Genomic DNA, 24,650 nt, shown 5'->3' with positions numbered 1-24,650 from the left:
TCAGATAAAATGTAGATACACACCATGTAGACATACAGCATGTAAATATACACCATGTAGATATACACCATGTAAATAAATATACACCATGTAGACATACAGCATGCACGCAAGTCAGATAATATTTTCTATCCCTCTCTCTCCATCTCCACCTCCCCCTCGCTCTCACCTCGCTCTCCATCTCCCCCTCTCTCTCTCTCCATCTCCCCCTCCCTCCCTCTCTCCCTCGCAATATCCTCCCTCTCTCCCTCGCAATATCCTCCCTGTCTCCCTCATCTCTCCCCCATCTCTCCCCCTCTCTCCCCCTCTCCCCCCTCTCTCCTCCCTCTCTCCCCCTCTCTCCTCCCTCTCACCCTCTCTCTCCTCCCTCTCTCCGCCTCTCTCCCCCTTCCCCATCTCTCCTCCCTCTCTCCCCCCTTCCCCATCTCTCCTCCCTCTCTCCCTCTCTCCCCCTCCCCCCTCCCCCATCTCTCCTCCCTCTCTCTCCCCCCATCTCTCCCCTCTCTCTCCCTCTCTCCCAGGACTAACTGGGTGAAGCAGTATCTTGATGTGGCTCCCTACCTCGTGTTGATATTTAAACAGACGTACGGCATCGTCGCTGGAGGACAGAAGAGGACTCATTACTACAATGAGATCAGTGTGTCCATCTCCTGTGGCCTGCTATTGGCCGCGCTGCAGGTCAGAGCATTCACACATGGTCATTTACATTTGAGTCGTTTAGCAGACGCTCTTATCCAGAGCAACTTACAGCTAGTGCATTCATCAATAGCTAGGTGAGACAACCACACGCGCACTCATTCAGAGCATTCACCAAGTCACAACCCCTGTGGACCACTGGGGTGTACTCAGGGACGTGGACCTCTGGGGTGTTCTCAGGGATGTGGACCACTGGGGCGTACTCAGGGACGTGGACTGCTGGGGCGTACTCAGGGATGTGGACCGCTGGGGCGTACTCAGGGACGTGGACCGCTGGGGCGTACTCAGGGACGTGGACCGCTGGGGCGTACTGATATGATTCTCTATTCTATCTGAAGATGGCACCGACAGACACTGCAGCTCTGCCTCTAGCTCCTAAGCAACTTCGCAGTATTTTTATTGTTTTGTGTTATTTCTTATATTATTAGTCTAGAATGTTTTTTTGTGTTATAAAATACATCCGGAAAGAACTTCTGGATATCAGAGAGTGGTAACTCACCAGTATTACGACCAGAAATACGACTTTCCCGAATTGGATCCCTTGTTCGTACCCCCAAGGCAACTGAACTTATCCCAGCGGCTGCTCCAAGACGCCGTCAGTGGAGAAGAGGTATTCGGAGTGGACTTCTAGTTCGACTCAGGAGGCGTGCATACCATCCATCGCTTCCGACTATAATTCCTGCTAATGTTCATTCCCTGGACAATAAAGTAGATGAGCTCAGGGCGAGGATATCCTTCCAGAGAGACATCATGACTCTCTCCGGATATACTGTCCCCGTCCATACAGCCAGCTGGGTTCTCAGTACATCGGGCAGACAGGAATAAAGACCTCTCTGGATGTACTGTCCCCGTCCATACAGCCAGCTGGGTTCTCAGTACATCGGGCAGACAGGAATAAAGAACTCTCTGGATGTACTGTCCCCGTCCATACAGCCAGCTGGGTTCTCAGTACATCGGGCAGACAGGAATAAAGAACTCTCTGGGAAGAAGAAAGGTGGAGGTGTATGTTTCATGATTAACTACTCATGATGTGATTGTGGTAATGTACAGTAACTCAAGTTATTTTGTTCACCTGACCTAGAATACCTCACAATCATATTACCGCCCCAGATAATTATCTTTGGTTATAGTCACAACTGTGTATATTCCCCCTCAAACCGATATCACAACGGCCTTCCAGGAACTACACTTGGCTTTGGGCTAACAGGAAACTACATATCCCGAGGCCACATTTATTGTAGCTGGGGATTTTATCAAAAACATTTTGGGAGGAAAACATTCCCAAAGTTCTATCAACACATTGCCTGTTGTACTTGTGCTTCAAAAACTCTCAACCATTGTCCCTCTCCCTTTCGGGATGGCTACAAGGACCTCCCCTGCCCTCCCATCGGCAAATCAGATCACACCTCCCTTCTGCTCTACCCTTCCTTTACGCAGAAACTCAAACAGGAAGTACCCATGCTAAGATCTATTTAATGCTGGTCTGACAAATCGGAATTCATGCTTCAAGATTGTTTGATCACGCGGACTGGGATATGTTCCCGGGTTGCCTCTGAGAATAACATTGACGTTTACACGGACACGGTGACTGAGTTCACCAGGAAGTGTATAGGGGATGTTGTTCCCACTATGACTATTAAAACCTACCCAAACCAAAAACCGTGAAAGCGCGAACCACGACAAGGTCACTGGAAATATGGTTGAGTACAAACAGTCCAGCTATGCCCTCCGTAAGTCAATCAAACAGGCAAAACATCAGTACAGAGACAAAGTGGAGTTGGAATTCAACTGCTCAGACACGAGATGTATGTGGCAGGGACTCCAGACAATGACAAATTACAAAGGGAAACCCAGCCACTGACGACTTGCTCCCAGACAAGCTAAACACCTTCTTCACCCGCTTTGAGGATAACACAGTGCTACCGACGCAGCCCTCGGCCAAGGACTGTGGTCCTCCGTGGTCGACGTGAGTAAGGACTGTGGTCCTCCGTGGTCGCCGTGAGTAAGGACTGTGGTCCTCCGTGGTCGCCGTGAATAAGGACTGTGGTCCTCCGTGGTCGCCGTGAGTAAGGCCTGTGGTCCTCCGTGGTCGACGTGAGTAAGGACTGTGGTCCTCCGTGGTCGACGTGAGTAAGACATTTAAGCGTGTTAACCCACACAAGGCTGCCGGCTCGGACGGCATCCCTAGCCGCGTCCTCAGAGCATGCGCAGACCAGCTGGCTGGAGTGTTTACGGACATATTCAATCTCTCCCTATACCAGTCTGCTGTCCCCACTTGCTTCAAGATGTCCACCATTGTTCCTGTACCCAAGAAAGCAAAGGTACCTGACTATAGCCCCGTAGCACTCACTTCTGTCATCATGAAGTGCTTTGAGAGACTAGTCATGGATCATATCACCTCCACCTTACCTGTCACCCTTAACCCACTTCAATTTGCTTACTGCCTCAATAGGTCCACAGACGATGCAATCACCATCACACTACACAGTGCCCTATCCCTTCTGGAGGAATACCTATGTAAGAATGCTGTTCATTGACTATAGACTATAGTTAGACTATAGCTCAGTGTTCAACAGCATAGTAACATCCAAGCCCATCATTAAGCTCGAGGCCCTGGGTCTGAACCCCGCCCTGTGCAACTGGGTTCTGGACTTCCTGACGGGCCGCCCCAGGTGGTGAAAGTAGGAAACAACACCTCCACTACGCTGATTCTCAACACTGGAGCCCCACAAGGGTGGGTGCTCAGCCCCCTCCTGTACTCCCTGTTCACCCATGACTGAGTGGCCATGCACGCCTCCAACTCAATCACCAAGTTTTCAGACAACACAACAGTAGTAGGCCTGATTACCAACAATGACGAGACAGCCTACAAGGAGGAGGTGAGGGCCCTGACCAAGTGGTGCCAGGAAAATAACCTCTCCCTCAACATCAACAAAACGAAGGAGCTGATCGTGGACTTCAAGAGACAGAAGAGGAAGTATGCCCCCTATCCACATCAACTGTGTTGCAGGGGAGAAGGTGAATAGCTTCAAGTTCCTGGGCGTACACATCGCTGACGATCTGAAACGGTCCACTCACACAGACAGTGTGGTGAAGAAGGTGCAACAACAATCAGGAGGCTGAAGAAATACAGCTTGGCCCCTCAGAAACTTCTACAGATGCACCAATGAGAGCATCCTGTCGGGCTTTATCACCGCCTGGTACAGCAACTGCACCGCCTGCAACCTTAGTGCTTTCTAGAGGGTGGTGCGGTCTGCCCGAATGCATCACCGGGGGAAAACTATCTGCCCTCCAGGACACCTACACCACCCGATGTCACAGGAAGGCCAAAAAGATCATCACAGACAACAACCACCTGAGCCACTGCCTGTTCACACAGCTACCATCCAGAAGGCGAGGTCAGTACAGGTGCATCAAAGCTGGGACCGAGAGACTGATTAACACCTTCTATCTCAAGGCCATCAGACTGTTAAATAGCCATCCCTAGCCGGCCTCCCCCCAGTACCCTGCCCTGAACTTAGTCACTGTCAACAGCCGGCTACCACCCGGTTACTCGACCCTGCACTTTAGAGGCTGCTGCCCTAATGTACCTACTGTCGACATGGAATCACTGATCACTTTAATAATAGACCACTGGTCACTTTAATAATGTTAAACTGTTTTACTCATTTCATATGTACTGTATATAATGTATTCTAGTTAAGTCCATCCCATTCAACTATTGCTGTACATCTACTATTCTATCCTATGTATTCTATAGATATACTATATATTCCATCCACATCCGGTCTATAATGTATACATATATACAGGGCATTCAGAAAGTATTCAGACCCCCTTGACTTTTTCTACATTTTGTTACGTTACAGCCTTATTCTAAAATGGATTCAATTGTCCCCCCCCCCCCCATCAATCTACACACAATACCCCATAATGACATCACAATACCCCATAATGACTAAGCAAAAACAAGTTTAAAAAAATGTTTGCTAATTTCTGCAAAATGTTTTTTAAATATCGCATTTACATAAATATTCAGACCCGTTACTCAGTACTTTGTTGAAGCACCTTTGGCAGCGATTACAACCTTGAGTCTTCTTGGGTATGATGCTACAAGCTTGGCACACCTGTATTTGGGGAGTTTATCCCATTCTTCTCTGCAGATCCTCTCAAGCTCTGTCAGTTTGAATGGGGAGTGTTGCTGCACAGCTATTTTCAGGTCTACAGCGATGTTCAATTGGGTTCAAATCTGGGCTCTGGCTGGCCTACTCAAGGACATTCGGAGACTTGTCCCGAAGCCACTCCTGTGTTGTCTTGGTTGTGTGCTTAGGGTCGTTGTCCTGTTGGAAGGTGAACCTTCGCCCCAGTCTGAGGTTCTGAGCGCTCTGGAGCAGGTTTTCACCAAGGATCTCTCTTTGCCTCGTTCCTGACTAGTCTCCGAGTCCCTGCAGCTGAAAAACAACTCCACAGCATGATGCTGCCACCTCCATGCTTCACCGTAGGGATGGTGCCAGGTTTCCGCCAGATGTGACGCTTGGCATTCAAGCCAGAGAGTTCAATGTTGGTTTCATCAGACCAGAGAATCTTATATCTCATGGTCTGAGTCCTTTAGGTGCCTTTTGACAAACTCCAAGTGGGCTGTCATGTGGCTTTTACTGAGGAGTGGCTTCCGTCTGCCCACTCTACCATACAGGCCTGATTGGTGGAGTGCTGCATAGATGGTTGATCTTCTGGAAGGTTCTCCCATCTCCACAGAGGAACTCTGGAGCTTTGTCAGTGGGACCATCAGGTTCTTGGTCACCTCCCTGACCAAGCCCTTCTCCCCTGATTGCTCATTTTGGCCGGATGGCCAGCTCTAGGAAGAGTCATGGTGGTTCACAACTTCTTCCATTTAAGAATGATGGAGGTCACTGTTCTTCGGGACCTTCAATGCTCAACACAATTCTGTCTCTGAGCTCTACGGACAATTCCTTCAACCTCATGGCTTGGTTTTTGCTCTGACATGCACTGTCAACTGTAGGACCTTATATAGACAGGTGTGTTTCTTCCCAAAACATGTCCAGTCAATTGAATTCACCACAGATGGACTCCAATCAAGTTGTAGAAACATCTCAAGGATGATCAATGGACACAAGATGCACCTGAGCTCAATTTCAAGTCTCCTAGGAAAGGGTCAGAATGCTTGTGTAAATAAGGTACTTCTGTTTTTTATTTTTAATACATTTGCAACTATTTCTAAAAGCCTGTTTTCGCTTTGTCATTATGGGGTATTGCGATGTCATTATGGGGTATTGTGATGTCATTATGGGGTATTGTGATGTCATTATGGGGTATTGTGTGTAGATTGCTGATATTGTTCTTTCTTTATTTAATCCATTTTTAGAATAAGGCTGTAACGTAACAAAATGTGGAAAAAGTCAAGAGGTCTGAATACTTTCTGAAGGCACTGTATGTATATATATATATAAATATATATATATATATAATGATTATTTTATATACTATGGTCATTGCTCGTCCTAATATTTATATATTTCTTAATTCTATTATTTGTGTGTATTGTTGTGAATATTACTCCACTGTTGGAGCTAGGAACACAAGCATTTAGTTAGATATTACTGTACTGTTGGAGCTAGGAACACTAGCATTTAGTTAGATATTACTGTACTGTTGGAGCTAGGAACACTAGCATTTAGTTAGATATTACTGTACTGTTGGAGCTAGGAACACTAGCATTTAGTTAGATATTACTGTACTGTTGGAGCTAGGAACACTAGCATTTAGTTAGATATTACTGTACTGTTGGAGCTAGGAACACAAGCATTTAGTTAGATATTACTGTACTGTTGGAGCTAGGAACACAAGCATTTAGTTAGATATTACTGTACTGTTGGAGCTAGGAACACAAGCATTTAGTTAGATATTACTGTACTGTTGGAGCTAGGAACACAAGCATTTAGTTAGATATTACTGTACTGTTGGAGCTAGGAACACAAGCATTTAGTTAGATATTACTGTACTGTTGGAGCTAGGAACACAAGCATTTAGTTAGATATTACTGTACTGTTGGAGCTAGGAACACAAGCATTTAGTTAGATATTACTGTACTGTTGGAGCTAGGAACACAAGCATTTAGTTAGATACTACTGCACTGTTGGAGCTAGGAACACAAGCATTTAGTTAGATATTACTGTTGGAGCTGGGAACACAAGCATTTAGTTAGATATTAGTGCACTGTTGGAGCTAGGAACACAAGCATTTAGTTAGATATTACTGTTGGAGCTGGGAACACAAGCATTTAGTTAGATATTACTGCACTGTTGGAGCTAGGAACACTAGCATTTAGTTAGATACTACTGCACTGTTGGAGCTAGGAACAGTAGCATTTAGTTAGATATTACTGTACTGTTGGAGCTAGGAACACAAGCATTTAGTTAGATATTACTGTACTGTTGGAGCTAGGAACACAAGCATTTAGTTAGATATTACTGTTGGAGCTAGGAACACAAGCATTTAGTTAGATATTACTGTACTGTTGGAGCTAGGAACACAAGCATTTAGTTAGATATTACTGTACTGTTGGAGCTAGGAACACAAGCATTTAGTTAGATACTACTGCACTGTTGGAGCTAGGAACACAAGCATTTAGTTAGATATTACTGTACTGTTGGAGCTAGGAACACAAGCATTTAGTTAGATATTACTGTACTGTTGGAGCTAGGAACACAAGCATTTAGTTAGATATTACTGCACTGTTGGAGCTAGGAACACAAGCATTTAGTTAGATATTACTGTACTGTTGGAGCTAGGAACACAAGCATTTAGTTAGATATTACTGTACTGTTGGAGCTAGGAACACAAGCATTTAGTTAGATATTACTGCACTGTTGGAGCTAGGAACACAAGCATTTAGTTAGATATTACTGTTGGAACTGGGAACACAAGCATTTAGTTAGATATTACTGTTGGAGCTGGGAACACAAGCATTTAGTTAGATATTACTGTACTGTTGGAGCTAGGAACACAAGCATTTAGTTAGATATTACTGTTGGAGCTGGGAACACAAGCATTTAGTTAGATATTACTGTACTGTTGGAGCTAGGAACACAAGCATTTAGTTAGATATTACTGTTGGAGCTGGGAACACAAGCGTTTAGTTAGATATTACTGTTGGAGCTGGGAACACAAGCATTTAGTTAGATATTACTGTACTGTTGGAGCTAGGAACACTAGCATTTAGTTAGATATTACTGTACTGTTGGAGCTAGGAACACTAGCATTTAGTTAGATATTACTGTACTGTTGGAGCTAGGAACACTAGCATTTAGTTAGATATTACTGTACTGTTGGAGCTAGGAACACTAGCATTTAGTTAGATATTACTGTACTGTTGGAGCTAGGAACACAAGCATTTAGTTAGATATTACTGTACTGTTGGAGCTAGGAACACAAGCATTTAGTTAGATATTACTGTACTGTTGGAGCTAGGAACACAAGCATTTAGTTAGATATTACTGTACTGTTGGAGCTAGGAACACAAGCATTTAGTTAGATATTACTGTACTGTTGGAGCTAGGAACACAAGCATTTAGTTAGATATTACTGTACTGTTGGAGCTAGGAACACAAGCATTTAGTTAGATATTACTGTACTGTTGGAGCTAGGAACACAAGCATTTAGTTAGATATTACTGTACTGTTGGAGCTAGGAACACAAGCATTTAGTTAGATATTACTGTACTGTTGGAGCTAGGAACACAAGCATTTAGTTAGATATTACTGTTGGAGCTGGGAACACAAGCATTTAGTTAGATATTACTGCACTGTTGGAGCTAGGAACACTAGCATTTAGTTAGATACTACTGCACTGTTGGAGCTAGGAACACTAGCATTTAGTTAGATATTACTGTACTGTTGGAGCTAGGAACACAAGCATTTAGTTAGATATTACTGTACTGTTGGAGCTAGGAACACAAGCATTTAGTTAGATATTACTGTTGGAGCTAGGAACACAAGCATTTAGTTAGATTTTACTGTACTGTTGGAGCTAGGAACACAAGCATTTAGTTAGATATTACTGTACTGTTGGAGCTAGGAACACAAGCATTTAGTTAGATATTACTGCACTGTTGGAGCTAGGAACACAAGCATTTAGTTAGATATTACTGTACTGTTGGAGCTAGGAACACAAGCATTTAGTTAGATATTACTGTTGGAGCTGGGAACACAAGCATTTAGTTAGATATTACTGTACTGTTGGAGCTAGGAACACAAGCATTTAGGTAGGTATTACTGTTGGAGCTAGGAACACTAGCATTTAGCTAGGTATTACTGTTGGAGCTAGGAACACAAGCATTTAGCTAGGTATTACTGTTGGAGCTAGGAACACAAGCATTTAGCTAGGTATTACTGTTGGAGCTAGAAACACAAGCATTTCGCTAGGTATTACTGTTGGAGCTAGGAACACAAGCATTTAGGTAGGTATTACTGTTGGAGCTAGGAACACTAGCATTTAGCTAGGTATTACTGTTGGAGCTAGGAACACAAGCATTTAGCTTGGTATTACTGTTGGAGCTAGAAACACAAGCATTTAGTTAGATATTACTGTACTGTTGGAGCTAGGAACACAAGCATTTAGTTAGATATTACTGCACTGTTGGAGCTAGGAACACAAGCATTTAGTTAGATATTACTGTACTGTTGGAGCTAGGAACACAAGCATTTAGTTAGATATTACTGTACTGTTGGAGCTAGGAACACAAGCATTTAGTTAGATATTACTGCACTGTTGGAGCTAGGAACACAAGCATTTAGTTAGATATTACTGTACTGTTGGAGCTAGGAACACAAGCATTTAGTTAGATATTACTGCACTGTTGGAGCTAGGAACACAAGAATTTAGTTAGATATTACTGTACTGTTGGAGCTAGGAACACAAGCATTTAGTTAGATATTACTGTACTGTTGGAGCTAGGAACACAAGCATTTAGTTAGATATTACTGCACTGTTGGAGCTAGGAACACAAGCATTTAGTTAGATATTACTGTACTGTTGGAGCTGGGAACACAAGCATTTAGTTAGATATTACTGTACTGTTGGAGCTAGGAACACAAGCATTTAGTTAGATATTACTGTTGGAGCTGGGAACACAAGCATTTAGTTAGATATTACTGTTGGAGCTGGGAACACAAGCATTTAGTTAGATATTACTGTACTGTTGGAGCTAGGAACACAAGCATTTAGTTAGATATTACTGTTGGAGCTGGGAACACAAGCATTTAGTTAGATATTACTGTACTGTTGGAGCTAGGAACACAAGCATTTAGTTAGATATTACTGTTGGAGCTGGGAACACAAGCATTTAGTTAGATATTACTGTTGGAGCTGGGAACACAAGCATTTAGTTAGATATTACTGTACTGTTGGAGCTAGGAACACAAGCATTTAGTTAGATATTACTGTTGGAGCTGGGAACACAAGCATTTAGTTAGATATTACTGTACTGTTGGAGCTAGGAACACAAGCATTTAGTTAGATATTACTGTTGGAGCTGGGAACACAAGCGTTTAGTTAGATATTACTGTTGGAGCTGGGAACACAAGCATTTAGTTAGATATTACTGTACTGTTGGAGCTAGGAACACTAGCATTTAGTTAGATATTACTGTACTGTTGGAGCTAGGAACACTAGCATTTAGTTAGATATTACTGTACTGTTGGAGCTAGGAACACTAGCATTTAGTTAGATATTACTGTACTGTTGGAGCTAGGAACACTAGCATTTAGTTAGATATTACTGTACTGTTGGAGCTAGGAACACAAGCATTTAGTTAGATATTACTGTACTGTTGGAGCTAGGAACACAAGCATTTAGTTAGATATTACTGTACTGTTGGAGCTAGGAACACAAGCATTTAGTTAGATATTACTGTACTGTTGGAGCTAGGAACACAAGCATTTAGTTAGATATTACTGTACTGTTGGAGCTAGGAACACAAGCATTTAGTTAGATATTACTGTACTGTTGGAGCTAGGAACACAAGCATTTAGTTAGATATTACTGTACTGTTGGAGCTAGGAACACAAGCATTTAGTTAGATATTACTGTACTGTTGGAGCTAGGAACACAAGCATTTAGTTAGATATTACTGTACTGTTGGAGCTAGGAACACAAGCATTTAGTTAGATATTACTGTTGGAGCTGGGAACACAAGCATTTAGTTAGATATTACTGCACTGTTGGAGCTAGGAACACTAGCATTTAGTTAGATACTACTGCACTGTTGGAGCTAGGAACACTAGCATTTAGTTAGATATTACTGTACTGTTGGAGCTAGGAACACAAGCATTTAGTTAGATATTACTGTACTGTTGGAGCTAGGAACACAAGCATTTAGTTAGATATTACTGTTGGAGCTAGGAACACAAGCATTTAGTTAGATATTACTGTACTGTTGGAGCTAGGAACACAAGCATTTAGTTAGATATTACTGTACTGTTGGAGCTAGGAACACAAGCATTTAGTTAGATATTACTGCACTGTTGGAGCTAGGAACACAAGCATTTAGTTAGATATTACTGTACTGTTGGAGCTAGGAACACAAGCATTTAGTTAGATATTACTGTTGGAGCTGGGAACACAAGCATTTAGTTAGATATTACTGTACTGTTGGAGCTAGGAACACAAGCATTTAGGTAGGTATTACTGTTGGAGCTAGGAACACTAGCATTTAGCTAGGTATTACTGTTGGAGCTAGGAACACAAGCATTTAGCTAGGTATTACTGTTGGAGCTAGGAACACAAGCATTTAGCTAGGTATTACTGTTGGAGCTAGAAACACAAGCATTTCGCTAGGTATTACTGTTGGAGCTAGGAACACAAGCATTTAGGTAGGTATTACTGTTGGAGCTAGGAACACTAGCATTTAGCTAGGTATTACTGTTGGAGCTAGGAACACAAGCATTTAGCTTGGTATTACTGTTGGAGCTAGAAACACAAGCATTTAGTTAGATATTACTGTACTGTTGGAGCTAGGAACACAAGCATTTAGTTAGATATTACTGCACTGTTGGAGCTAGGAACACAAGCATTTAGTTAGATATTACTGTACTGTTGGAGCTAGGAACACAAGCATTTAGTTAGATATTACTGTACTGTTGGAGCTAGGAACACAAGCATTTAGTTAGATATTACTGCACTGTTGGAGCTAGGAACACAAGCATTTAGTTAGATATTACTGTACTGTTGGAGCTAGGAACACAAGCATTTAGTTAGATATTACTGCACTGTTGGAGCTAGGAACACAAGCATTTAGTTAGATATTACTGTACTGTTGGAGCTAGGAACACAAGCATTTAGTTAGATATTACTGTACTGTTGGAGCTAGGAACACAAGCATTTAGTTAGATATTACTGCACTGTTGGAGCTAGGAACACAAGCATTTAGTTAGATATTACTGTACTGTTGGAGCTGGGAACACAAGCATTTAGTTAGATATTACTGTACTGTTGGAGCTAGGAACACAAGCATTTAGTTAGATATTACTGTTGGAGCTGGGAACACAAGCATTTAGTTAGATATTACTGTTGGAGCTGGGAACACAAGCATTTAGTTAGATATTACTGTACTGTTGGAGCTAGGAACACAAGCATTTAGTTAGATATTACTGTTGGAGCTGGGAACACAAGCATTTAGTTAGATATTACTGTACTGTTGGAGCTAGGAACACAAGCATTTAGTTAGATATTACTGTTGGAGCTGGGAACACAAGCATTTAGTTAGATATTACTGTTGGAGCTGGGAACACAAGCATTTAGTTAGATATTACTGTACTGTTGGAGCTAGGAACACAAGCATTTAGTTAGATATTACTGTTGGAGCTGGGAACACAAGCATTTAGTTAGATATTACTGTACTGTTGGAGCTAGGAACACAAGCATTTAGTTAGATATTACTGTTGGAGCTGGGAACACAAGAATTTAGTTAGATATTACTGTACTGTTGGAGCTAGGAACACAAGCATTTAGGTAGGTATTACTGTTGGAGCTAGGAACACTAGCATTTAGCTAGGTATTACTGTTGGAGCTAGGAACACAAGCATTTAGCTAGGTATTACTGTTGGAGCTAGGAACACAAGCATTTAGCTAGGTATTACTGTTGGAGCTAGAAACACAAGCATTTCACTAGGTATTACTGTTGGAGCTAGGAACACAAGCATTTAGGTAGGTATTACTGTTGGAGCTAGGAACACTAGCATTTAGCTAGGTATTACTGTTGGAGCTAGGAACACAAGCATTTAGCTAGGTATTACTGTTGGAGCTAGAAACACAAGCATTTAGCTAGGTATTACTGTTGGAGCTAGAAACACAAGCATTTAGTTAGATATTACTGCACTGTTGGAGCTAGGAACACTAGCATTTAGCTAGGTATTACTGTTGGAGCTAGAAACACAAGCATTTAGTTAGATATTACTGTTGGAGCTAGGAACACAAGCATTTAGTTAGATATTACTGTTCGAGCTAGAAACACAAGCATTTAGCTAGGTATTACTGTTGGAGCTAGAAACACAAGCATTTAGCTAGGTATTACTGTTGGAGCTAGAAACACAAGCATTTAGCTAGGTATTACTGTTGGAGCTAGAAACACAAGCATTTAGCTAGGTATTACTGTTGGAGCTAGGAACACAAGCATTTAGCTAGGTATTACTGTTGGAGCTAGGAACACAATCATTTAGATAGGTATTACTGTTGGAGCTAGGAACACTAGCATTTAGGTAGGTATTACTGTTGGAGCTAGAAACACAAGCATTTAGCTAGGTATTACTGTTGGAGCTAGGAACACAAGCATTTAGCTAGGTATTACTGTTGGAGCTAGGAACACTAGCATTTCGCTAGGTATTACTGTTGGAGCTAGGAACACTAGCATTTCGCTAGGTATTACTGTTGGAGCTAGGAACACAAGCATTTAGCTAGGTATTACTGTTGGAGCTAGGAACACAAGCATTTAGCTAGGTATTACTGTTGGAGCTAGGAACACTAGCATTTAGCTAGGTATTACTGTTGGAGCTAGGAACACAAGCATTTAGCTAGGTATTACTGTTGGAGCTAGAAACACAAGCATTTAGCTAGGTATTACTGTTGGAGCTATAAACACAAGCATTTAGCTAGGTATTACTGTTGGAGCTAGAAACACTAGCATTTAGCTAGGTATTACTGTTGGAGCTAGGAATACAAGCATTTAGCTAGGTATTACTGTTGGAGCTAGGAACACTAGCATTTCGCTAGGTATTACTGTTGGAGCTAGGAACACTAGCATTTCGCTAGGTATTACTGTTGGAGCTAGGAACACAAGCATTTAGCTAGGTATTACTGTACTGTTGGAGCTAGGAACACAAGCATTTCGCTAGGTATTACTGTTGGAGCTAGGAACACAAGCATTTAGCTAGGTATTACTGTACTGTTGGAGCTAGGAACACTAGCATTTAGCTAGGTATTACTGTTGGAGCTAGGAACACAAGCATTTCGCTAGGTATTACTGTTGAAGCTAGAAACACAAGCATTTAGCTAGGTATTACTGTTGGAGCTAGGTACACAAGCATTTAGCTAGGTATTACTGTTGGAGCTAGGAACACAAGCATTTAGCTAGGTATTACTGTTGGAGCTAGGAACACTAGCATTTAGCTAGGTATTACTGTTGGAGCTAGAAACACAAGCATTTAGCTAGGTATTACTGTTGGAGCTAGGTACACAAGCATTTAGCTAGGTATTACTGTTGGAGCTAGGTACACAAGCATTTAGCTAGGTATTACTGTTGGAGCTAGGAACACAAGCATTTAGCTAGGTATTACTGTTGGAGCTAGAAACACAAGCATTTCGCTAGGTATTACTGTTGGAGCTAGGAACACAAGCATTTAGGTAGGTATTACTGTTGGAGCTAGGAACACTAGCATTTAGCTAGGTATTACTGTTGGAGCTAGGAACACAAGCATTTAGCTAGGTATTACTGTTGGAGCTAGAAACACAAGCATTTAGCTAGGTATTACTGTTGGAGCTAGAAACACAAGCATTTAGTTAGATATTACTGCACTGTTGGAGCTAGGAACACTAGCATTTAGCTAGGTATTACTGTTGGAGCTAGAAACACAAGCATTTAGTTAGATATTACTGTTGGAGCTAGGAACACAAGCATTTAGTTAGATATTACTGTTGGAGCTAGAAACACAAGCATTTAGCTAGGTATTACTGTTGGAGCTAGAAACACAAGCATTTAGCTAGGTATTACTGTTGGAGCTAGAAAAACAAGCATTTAGCTAGGTATTACTGTTGGAGCTAGAAACACAAGCATTTAGCTAGGTATTACTGTTGGAGCTAGAAACACAAGCATTTAGCTAGGTATTACTGTTGGAGCTAGGAACACAAGCATTTAGCTAGGTATTACTGTTGGAGCTAGGAACACTAGCATTTAGGTAGGTATTACTGTTGGAGCTAGGAACACAAGCATTTAGCTAGGTATTACTGTTGGAGCTTGGAACACAAGCATTTAGCTAGGTATTACTGTTGGAGCTAGGAACACTAGCATTTAGCTAGGTATTACTGTTGGAGCTAGGAACACATGCATTTAGCTAGGTATTACTGTTGGAGCTAGAAACACAAGCATTTAGCTAGGTATTACTGTTGGAGCTAGGAACACAAGCATTTAGCTAGGTATTACTGTTGGAGCTAGAAACACTAGCATTTAGCTAGGTATTACTGTTGGAGCTAGGAACACAAGCATTTAGCTAGGTATTACTGTTGGAGCTAGAAACACAAGCATTTAGCTAGGTATTACTGTTGGAGCTATAAACACAAGCATTTAGCTAGGTAGTACTGTTGGAGCTAGGAACACAAGCATTTAGCTAGGTATTACTGTTGGAGCTAGGAACACTAGCATTTCGCTAGGTATTACTGTTGGAGCTAGGAACACTAGCATTTCGCTAGGTATTACTGTTGGAGCTAGGAACACAAGCATTTAGCTAGGTATTACTGTTGGAGCTAGGAACACAAGCATTTAGCTAGGTATTACTGTTGGAGCTAGGAACACTAGCATTTAGCTAGGTATTACTGTTGGAGCTAGGAACACAAGCATTTAGCTAGGTATTACTGTTGGAGCTAGAAACACACAAGCATTTTTAGCTAGGTATTACTGTTGGAGCTATAAACACAAGCATTTAGCTAGGTATTACTGTTGGAGCTAGAAACACTAGCATTTAGCTAGGTATTACTGTTGGAGCTAGGAACACAAGCATTTAGCTAGGTATTACTGTTGGAGCTAGGAACACTAGCATTTTAGCGCTAGGTATTACTGTTGGAGCTAGGAACACTAGCATTTCGCTAGGTATTACTGTTGGAGCTACGAACACAAGCATTTAGCTAGGTATTACTGTTGGAGCTAGGAACACAACATTTAGCTAGGTATTACTGTACTGTTGGAGCTAGGAACACTAGCATTTAGCTAGGTATTACTGTTGGAGCTAGGAACACAAGCATTTCGCTAGGTATTACTGTTGGAGCTAGAAACACAAGCATTTAGCTAGGTATTACTGTTGGAGCTAGGTACACAAGCATTTAGCTAGGTATTACTGTTGGAGCTAGGAACACAAGCATTTAGCTAGGTATTACTGTTGGAGCTAGGAACACTAGCATTTAGCTAGGTATTACTGTTGGAGCTAGAAACACAAGCATTTAGCTAGGTATTACTGTTGGAGCTAGGTACACAAGCATTTAGCTAGGTACTACTGTTGGAGCTAGGTACACAAGCATTTAGCTAGGTATTACTGTTGGAGCTAGGAACACTAGCATTTAGCTAGGTATTACTGTTGGAGCTAGAAACACAAGCATTTAGCTAGGTATTACTGTTGGAGCTAGGAACACAAGCATTTAGCTAGGTATTACTGTTGGAGCTAGGAACACAAGCATTTAGCTAGGTATTACTGTTGGAGCTAGGAACACTAGCATTTAGCTAGGTATTACTGTTGGAGCTAGAAACACAAGCATTTAGCTAGGTATTACTGTTGGAGCTAGGTACACAAGCATTTAGCTAGGTACTACTGTTGGAGCTAGGTACACAAGCATTTAGCTAGGTATTACTGTTGGAGCTAGGAACACTAGCATTTAGCTAGGTATTACTGTTGGAGCTAGAAACACAAGCATTTAGCTAGGTATTACTGTTGGAGCTAGGAACACAAGCATTTCGCTAGGTATTACTGTTGGAGCTAGGAACACAAGCATTTAGCTAGGTATTACTGTACTGTTGGAGCTAGGAACACTAGCATTTAGCTAGGTATTACTGTTGGAGCTAGGAACACATGCATTTAGCTAGGTATTACTGTTGGAGCTAGAAACACAAGCATTTAGCTAGGTATTACTGTTGGAGCTAGGAACACAAGCATTTAGCTAGGTATTACTGTTGGAGCTAGAAACACTAGCATTTAGCTAGGTATTACTGTTGGAGCTAGGAACACAAGCATTTAGCTAGGTATTACTGTTGGAGCTAGAAACACAAGCATTTAGCTAGGTATTACTGTTGGAGCTATAAACACAAGCATTTAGCTAGGTAGTACTGTTGGAGCTAGGAACACAAGCATTTAGCTAGGTATTACTGTTGTTGGAGCTAGGAACACTAGCATTTCGCTAGGTATTACTGTTGGAGCTAGGAACACTAGCATTTCGCTAGGTATTACTGTTGGAGCTAGGAACACAAGCATTTAGCTAGGTATTACTGTTGGAGCTAGGAACACAAGCATTTAGCTAGGTATTACTGTTGGAGCTAGGAACACTAGCATTTAGCTAGGTATTACTGTTGGAGCTAGGAACACAAGCATTTAGCTAGGTATTACTGTTGGAGCTAGGAACACATGCATTTAGCTAGGTATTACTGTTGGAGCTAGAAACACAAGCATTTAGCTAGGTATTACTGTTGGAGCTAGGAACACAAGCATTTAGCTAGGTATTACTGTTGGAGCTAGAAACACTAGCATTTAGCTAGGTATTACTGTTGGAGCTAGGAACACAAGCATTTAGCTAGGTATTACTGTTGGAGCTAGAAACACAAGCATTTAGCTAGGTATTACTGTTGGAGCTATAAACACAAGCATTTAGCTAGGTAGTACTGTTGGAGCTAGGAACACAAGCATTTAGCTAGGTATTACTGTTGGAGCTAGGAACACTAGCATTTCGCTAGGTATTACTGTTGGAGCTAGGAACACTAGCATTTCGCTAGGTATTACTGTTGGAGCTAGGAACACAAGCATTTAGCTAGGTATTACTGTTGGAGCTAGGAACACAAGCATTTAGCTAGGTATTACTGTTGGAGCTAGGAACACTAGCATTTAGCTAGGTATTACTGTTGGAGCTAGGAACACAAGCATTTAGCTAGGTATTACTGTTGGAGCTAGAAACACAAGCATTTAGCTAGGTATTACTGTTGGAGCTAGAAACACAAGCATTTAGCTAGGTATTACTGTTGGAGCTAGAAACACTAGCATTTAGCTAGGTATTACTGTTGGAGCTAGGAACACAAGCATTTAGCTAGGTATTACTGTTGGAGCTAGGAACACTAGCATTTCGCTAGGTATTACTGTTGGAGCTAGGAACACTAGCATTTCGCTAGGTATTACTGTTGGAGCTACGAACACAAGCATTTAGCTAGGTATTACTGTTGGAGCTAGGAACACAACATTTAGCTAGGTATTACTGTACTGTTGGAGCTAGGAACACTAGCATTTAGCTAGGTATTACTGTTGGAGCTAGGAACACAAGCATTTCGCTAGGTATTACTGTTGGAGCTAGGAACACAAGCATTTAGCTAGGTATTACTGTACTGTTGGAGCTAGGAACACTAGCATTTAGCTAGGTATTACTGTTGGAGCTAGGAACACAAGCATTTCGCTAGGTATTACTGTTGGAGCTAGAAACACAAGCATTTAGCTAGGTATTACTGTTGGAGCTAGGTACACAAGCATTTAGCTAGGTATTACTGTTGGAGCTAGGAACACAAGCATTTAGCTAGGTATTACTGTTGGAGCTAGGAACACTAGCATTTAGCTAGGTATTACTGTTGGAGCTAGAAACACAAGCATTTAGCTAGGTATTACTGTTGGAGCTAGGTACACAAGCATTTAGCTAGGTACTACTGTTGGAGCTAGGTACACAAGCATTTAGCTAGGTATTACTGTTGGAGCTAGGAACACTAGCATTTAGCTAGGTATTACTGTTGGAGCTAGAAACACAAGCATTTAGCTAGGTATTACTGTTGGAGCTAGGAACACAAGCATTTAGCTAGGTATTACTGTTGGAGCTAGGAACACAAGCATTTAGCTACACCCTTAATAACATCTAAATATTTGATTTGAAATAAAATGTCTAACAAAGACAGAAGGATGTTACTTTACAGAACGTTGACGTAGAAATGTGTTGTGTAGAACAGACATTATTGTCTGTCAGATAGAACAGGGAATGGTGTCAGCAACCATAAGAGCTTTTCAAAACCCTTAAAAAACCTTTGGATTCTGTATGTGTTTGATATTCTGACCGAATCCATGTCTCTCTGTGTTTGACTGACATGCAGTCTGTCCAATCCCCTTGTCAGAATGCAGGTCTGGTGACGGTGACGACGACGCCCCTCAACTGCGGCCCCCAGCTCAGGCTGCTCCTCGGTCGGCCAGCCAATGAGAAGCTGCTGATGCTACTTCCTGTGGGTTACCCCGCCCCCGACGCCACCGTGCCCGACCTCACCCGCAAGCCACTCGACGACATCATGGTACACCTGTGACATCATCATAAAGGGCCCGGCCGAGTGACATCATAGATGTAGGGGTGCTTTCTGTCCTCGTCTCCTCCCAGTCATCTGCAATGATTTGTAAAGCAGCAACAGTCATCAAAATGTTTACTATTCTAATAAATGCAACAGTTGGACAATAAATGAAGATACTCCAAACTTTTAGATTTTTTTATAATTCATTAGATATCGAGTGAATTATAGCATAAAACATTTTACTGGCACGGACAAATAATGTTCAGGTTTTTAGTGGAAATTCAGGTATTCAATTTGTTGTTAAATTTCACTTTTTTTTTCTTAGAATGCACTAATATATACATATTCTAATGGTATCAGGTATTTTTTAAAACTTTTTTGTGTTAAAATGGAAGAAAATGGTAAATAAAGTATTTATTACCTCAGGTATTACCTCATTTGCATAAACACATGCTGTGTGTTTGCATATATTAATAAATTAACATAAAGGGGTGGGACAAGGCTGCACACACCAAACTAGTGCTCTGTCTAGGCCTACCTGTACTCACCTGTGCTCTAGACTGCCTCAGTAATTAATGTTGTCGTGTTCTAATTCAACATGTATGTCAATAGCAGAGGTGCATTCAGTTCGCATGAACATTTGCTACGTTGCAGATTGACACATTTTTCCATAACGTTCCTGTATGTTCTTGAACAGACTTTGAGGTAAGTTTGGTGGGTGTGGCTTGAAGCAATGAGTGACGCATTTAAAGAGCAGTGGCCATGCTGACAGCGTGCCCCAACCCACAACAAAACCCCTCCCCGTTTTTCAACTGTTTTTTCAGTATAGCATCTTTTTAGATGAATTGAACGTTCCAGAACATACCAAATGAATGTAGCCCTGGATACCTTTAGATAAAAAATAAACAGGTTTGACTCAAGATTATACCTCTACAGTGACCTCCACTAATATTGGCACCCTTGATAAAAAAAAATGAGCAAAACGGGCTGTGAAATTGTTTTATTTGCTGTTCATCCTCTTGGTCTTTCATTCACAATATTCACAAAAATTTGACCATTGGGGGAACTCCACAATATTTCTGAGCTCATATTCTATAAGAGGTTCAGGAACTAAGTAGAACATTTGAGGTGAAGGTACTCTGTTCCGGTGAGCTCCTCCCAAATCAATGTTCACAACTACTCTGGACCCTGATCTCTCTTTTGAAGAACATATCAAGACCATTTCAAGGACAGCTTTTTTCCATCTACGTAACATTGCAAAAATCTGAAACTTTCTGTCCAAAAATGATGCAGAAAAATGTATCCATGCTTTTGTTACTTCTAGGTTAGACTGCTGCAATGCTCTACTTTCCGGCTACCCGGAAAAAGCACTAAATAAACTTCAGTTAGTGCTAAATACGGCTGCTAGAATCCTGACTAGAACCAAACAATGTGATCATATTACTCCAGTGCTAGCCTCTCTACACTGGCTTCCTGTTAAGGCAAGGGCTGATTTCAAGGTTTTACTGCTAACCTACAAAGCATTACATGGGCTTGCTCCTACCTATCTCTCTGATTTGGTCCTGCCGTACATACCTACACGTACCCTACGGTCACAAGACGCAGGCCTGATAATTGTCCCTAGAATTTCTAAGCAAACAGCTGGAGGCAGGGCTTTCTCCTATAGAGCTCCATTTTTATGGAACGGTCTGCCTACCCATGTCAGAGATGCAAACTCGGTCTCAACCTTTAAGTCTTTACTGAAGACTCATCTCTTCAGTGGGTCATATGATTGAGTGTAGTCTGGCCCAGGAGTGGGAAGGTGAACGGAAAGGCTCTGGAGCAACGAACCGCCCTTGCTCTGCCTGGCCGGTTCCCCTCTTTCCACTGGGATTCTCTGCCTCTAACCCTATTACAGGGGCTGAGTCACTGGCTTACTTGGGCTCTCTCATACCGTCCCTGGGAGGGGTGCGTCACCTGAGTGGGTCACTGATGTGATCTTCCTGTCTGGGTTGGCCCAGTAGTGTATATATACACTATAGTGGTTCTCAACCGTTTTTGGTTACTGTACCACCAACTACATTTTGCTCTGCCCGAGGTACCCCTGAAGTACCCCCGAAGTACCCCCGGAGTACCCCTGAAGTACCCCTGAAGTACTTTCTCATGTGCACTTAAGGTCGTTCCGTTCTACCAGTCACATTCTGTTAAAGGTCCCCAAAGCACACACATCCCTGGGTCGCTCGTCTTTTCAGTACGCTGCAGCTAGCGACTGGAACGATCTGCAACAAAACACTCAAACTGGACAGTTTTATTTCCATCTCTTCATTCAAAGACTCCATCATGGCCACTCTTACTGACAGTTGTGGCTGCTTTGTGTGATGTATTGCTGTCTCTACCTTCTTCAATCCCTGATTATTAAATTGGTTTGATGAACATGATCCTGATAATTTGAATTAGAAGACAACAACGTATGAGAACCATTTAAAACGTCTGAAAATAAACACATATATATGTATATATTGTTCCTGACTTTACATTTGATTTAAGTCATTAGAATTGATGGGTTTATTCTAGACAGCATTGCCTATTATAAACAGTGGTTCAGTACAGCGCGAACCTAACGTAGCAGACATAAGAGAAACACGTTTTTTTTTCTAGAAGGTATACAGCTTTTGTCAAAAGGGACTTTTCGTAGCAGGTTTAGAAGTTACGCAACAGGTTAGGAGTATTAACGTAGCAGTTCGGGATAATTAGGTTAAGGTTAGGAAAAGGGTGAGGGTTAGGGAAAATGTACAAAACAAAATCTACTTTTGACTTTTAAACTTTGACAAAAGCTGTATCCCATCTAGTTTACCAAGTACAGTTCCAAGGCTGGAAGTAATATCAAATACTAAGCAGTAGGTGGAAGCATAACAAAAGGGACAAGTTCCCGGAAGTTCCACAGACGAAGAAGAAGAAGAAGAACGGAAGCAGAGACTAACCAACTGCGCAGGCGTAAACCACGTACCCGATCTCTCGCAGCATCGCGCTGTTTTGGCCCTATGCTAGCTGTTGCCTGATCAGTGGTGTGTGTCAAGTCATACATACTGGGCTTTGATTGGGAAGGCATAGCGGTGGAGAAAGAAAAGGGGGCACCCTAGACACCCCGCGACGAAATGGCCGGGCAACAGTTTCAGTACGATGACAGCGGCAACACATTTTTCTACTTTCTAACGTCCTTTGTTGGACTCATCGTTATCCCAGCCACATATTACCTCTGGCCCCGAGATCAGAATGCTGGTAAGGCCCCGATGTATATACGACAAGATAGCATCACCTAGCTTAGCATGCTAAAGTTGGTTAGTTAGCTAAGTATGCTGTGTGTGTGTGTGATGGGTGAAGTTAGCTAGCCTGCTAACTAACAAATTCGATTAGCCAGTTCCGAGACGGACCACCACTAGTTACAGAGTTTTTCTTGCCAGCCAACTCTGTTGCCAGCTAGCTACATTCGCATGTAGTAGTTAACTAGCTGGCTGAAATACACATAACAACAAGTAGTTAACTGACGTTACCAACTCTGCACTGCTATGGGGGGGTGCAATGAAGCGTCATGCCCAATCTCTCTGCGTTGGTGTTTACATAACTAACAGCTAGCTACGAGTTAGCTAACCAATATGACTGGCTAACTTTTATTTTATTTATTTCATTGGATACTATATCAGTGCTAATAACACCTAACTGGCTATTATTTCTCATTCAGCTTAATGTTTGTCTGGTGACTTAGCCAGCTAGCTGCGTCAGTTAGCTATATAACAAATGGTCCCGTCCAGCTAGCTAACTTTAGCTAGCTAGTTAACGGGTTACTCTGAATTTTACGTCGTCTGGCAAAATACTCTTTGCGACGTTCGTCACGTTACGTATGTTGCTGTTGACGTTAGCCGAAGTTCGTTACGTATGCTGCTGGTAACGTTAGCCGATGTTCGTTACGTGTGCTGCTGGTCACGTTAGCCGACGTTCGTTACGTGTGCTGCTGGTCACGTTAGCCGACGTTCGTTACGTGTGCCGCTGGTCACGTTAGCCGATGTTCGTTACGTGTGCCGCTGGTCACGTTAGCCGACGTTCGTTACGTGTGCTGCTGGTCACGTTAGCCGACGTTCGTTACGTATGCTGCTGGTCACGTTAGCCGACGTTCGTTACGTATGCTGCTGGTCACGTTAGCCGACGTTCGTGGGTTGGTGGTAGCTAGCTACCTATAGCTATACTTGCTAGCTAACTAACTTGTATTTATTTAGTCACTTGATTGATAACTAAGTAAAGCATTGGAAGGTTTTTGATATGGCCGTGAGGTTGAATTCATAAAGAAACATGTTTACCCTAGTATTGTAGCTATCCCGTCACAGCTGTCTGTTATGCTAACTTTTACCCGTGAAGTAGCGGACTAAACTCTGAATGAATGAATGAAGTTTCTGAGGTATTTCATCAACGGTGTGGAGCCGAGACCGGGCTTTGTGGAATCTTTGCCTGCTGAAATGAATGCTTTTTTTTTCAATAAACGGTAATCAAACAACGCCCCCAAATGTTTCCTCGTTGAGATTCAATTGGCATATGCACATTTGCGGCGAGTTGCCATCTTAGAGCAACAGCAATGAGCAAACAATCGGTGGTGGTATTTCATTCAAGTTTATTATTTTTTTTAAAGTATGGGTTTTAGAAAACAAAGAATTGCATGCAACTACAGGTGACAACCATGGGTAAAGGTGGGCGTTTCATAGTTTAAAGAAAATGCTGTATTGACTTGGGCGATGTAGTTGGTACTTGACTCCACAAAGCCTGGTCTCAGCTCCACGCGATTGGTGACGTTTGTTATGAACTTCCTTCTCCGTGGATGTTAGTCTGCTACCCAGGAAAACAGTTTAGTCCCCCTGTATCCGTTTGACAACGTGGAAGTCGTATCAGATTATGTTAATCGATGGCTACACCTAATGTCAGAATTGAAAGTACCAGTGCAACATACAGACTGAGACTCCATGTACATCTAGATAGATGACCTGTATGTTTGTGCAAAGAAGAGTCTACTACTAGCAGACTAGCCTAGGCAGCAGGGGCATAGGCCTGGGTGGACACAGGCCCACCAACTGGGGAGCCAGGTCCTGCCGGGCCCACCCAATCAGATTGAGAAAATAATGTATTATTATTATTACAAATG

General features: G+C 42.1%; 2 protein-coding genes across 3 annotated transcripts in view; both read left to right on the top strand.

The window, feature by feature from the left end:
- Positions 1 to 521: 521 nt before the first annotated feature.
- Positions 522 to 20,460, top strand: LOC139407922 (iodotyrosine deiodinase-like; the record flags this gene model as incomplete). The annotated part of the gene is given in 2 exon segments (XM_071151799.1): positions 522 to 678; positions 19,322 to 20,460. Coding segments are annotated over 2 exon segments (340 nt in total), but the record flags the coding sequence as incomplete, so codon positions are not given.
- A 1,945-nt stretch (positions 20,461 to 22,405) lies between these two features.
- The window catches only part of LOC139407443 (SEC63 homolog, protein translocation regulator), a 59,098-nt gene continuing 56,853 nt past the window's right edge, over positions 22,406 to 24,650 (top strand). The window contains exon 1 of one of the 2 annotated variants that reach the window (XM_071151236.1): positions 22,406 to 22,744. In XM_071151236.1, the coding sequence (XP_071007337.1) occupies positions 22,621 to 22,744 (124 nt within the window). In that variant the 5' untranslated portion in view covers positions 22,406 to 22,620. The remainder of the gene's footprint in view (positions 22,745 to 24,650) is intronic. The other variant, XM_071151237.1, reaches the window with a different exon arrangement.

The sequence above is a fragment of the Oncorhynchus clarkii genome, chromosome 4, assembly GCF_045791955.1.
Source record: "Oncorhynchus clarkii lewisi isolate Uvic-CL-2024 chromosome 4, UVic_Ocla_1.0, whole genome shotgun sequence".
Taxonomy (NCBI): Eukaryota; Metazoa; Chordata; class Actinopteri; order Salmoniformes; family Salmonidae; genus Oncorhynchus; species Oncorhynchus clarkii.
Note: the sequence above shows the minus strand (reverse complement) of the source record. Positions and strands in the feature narration are given on the sequence as shown.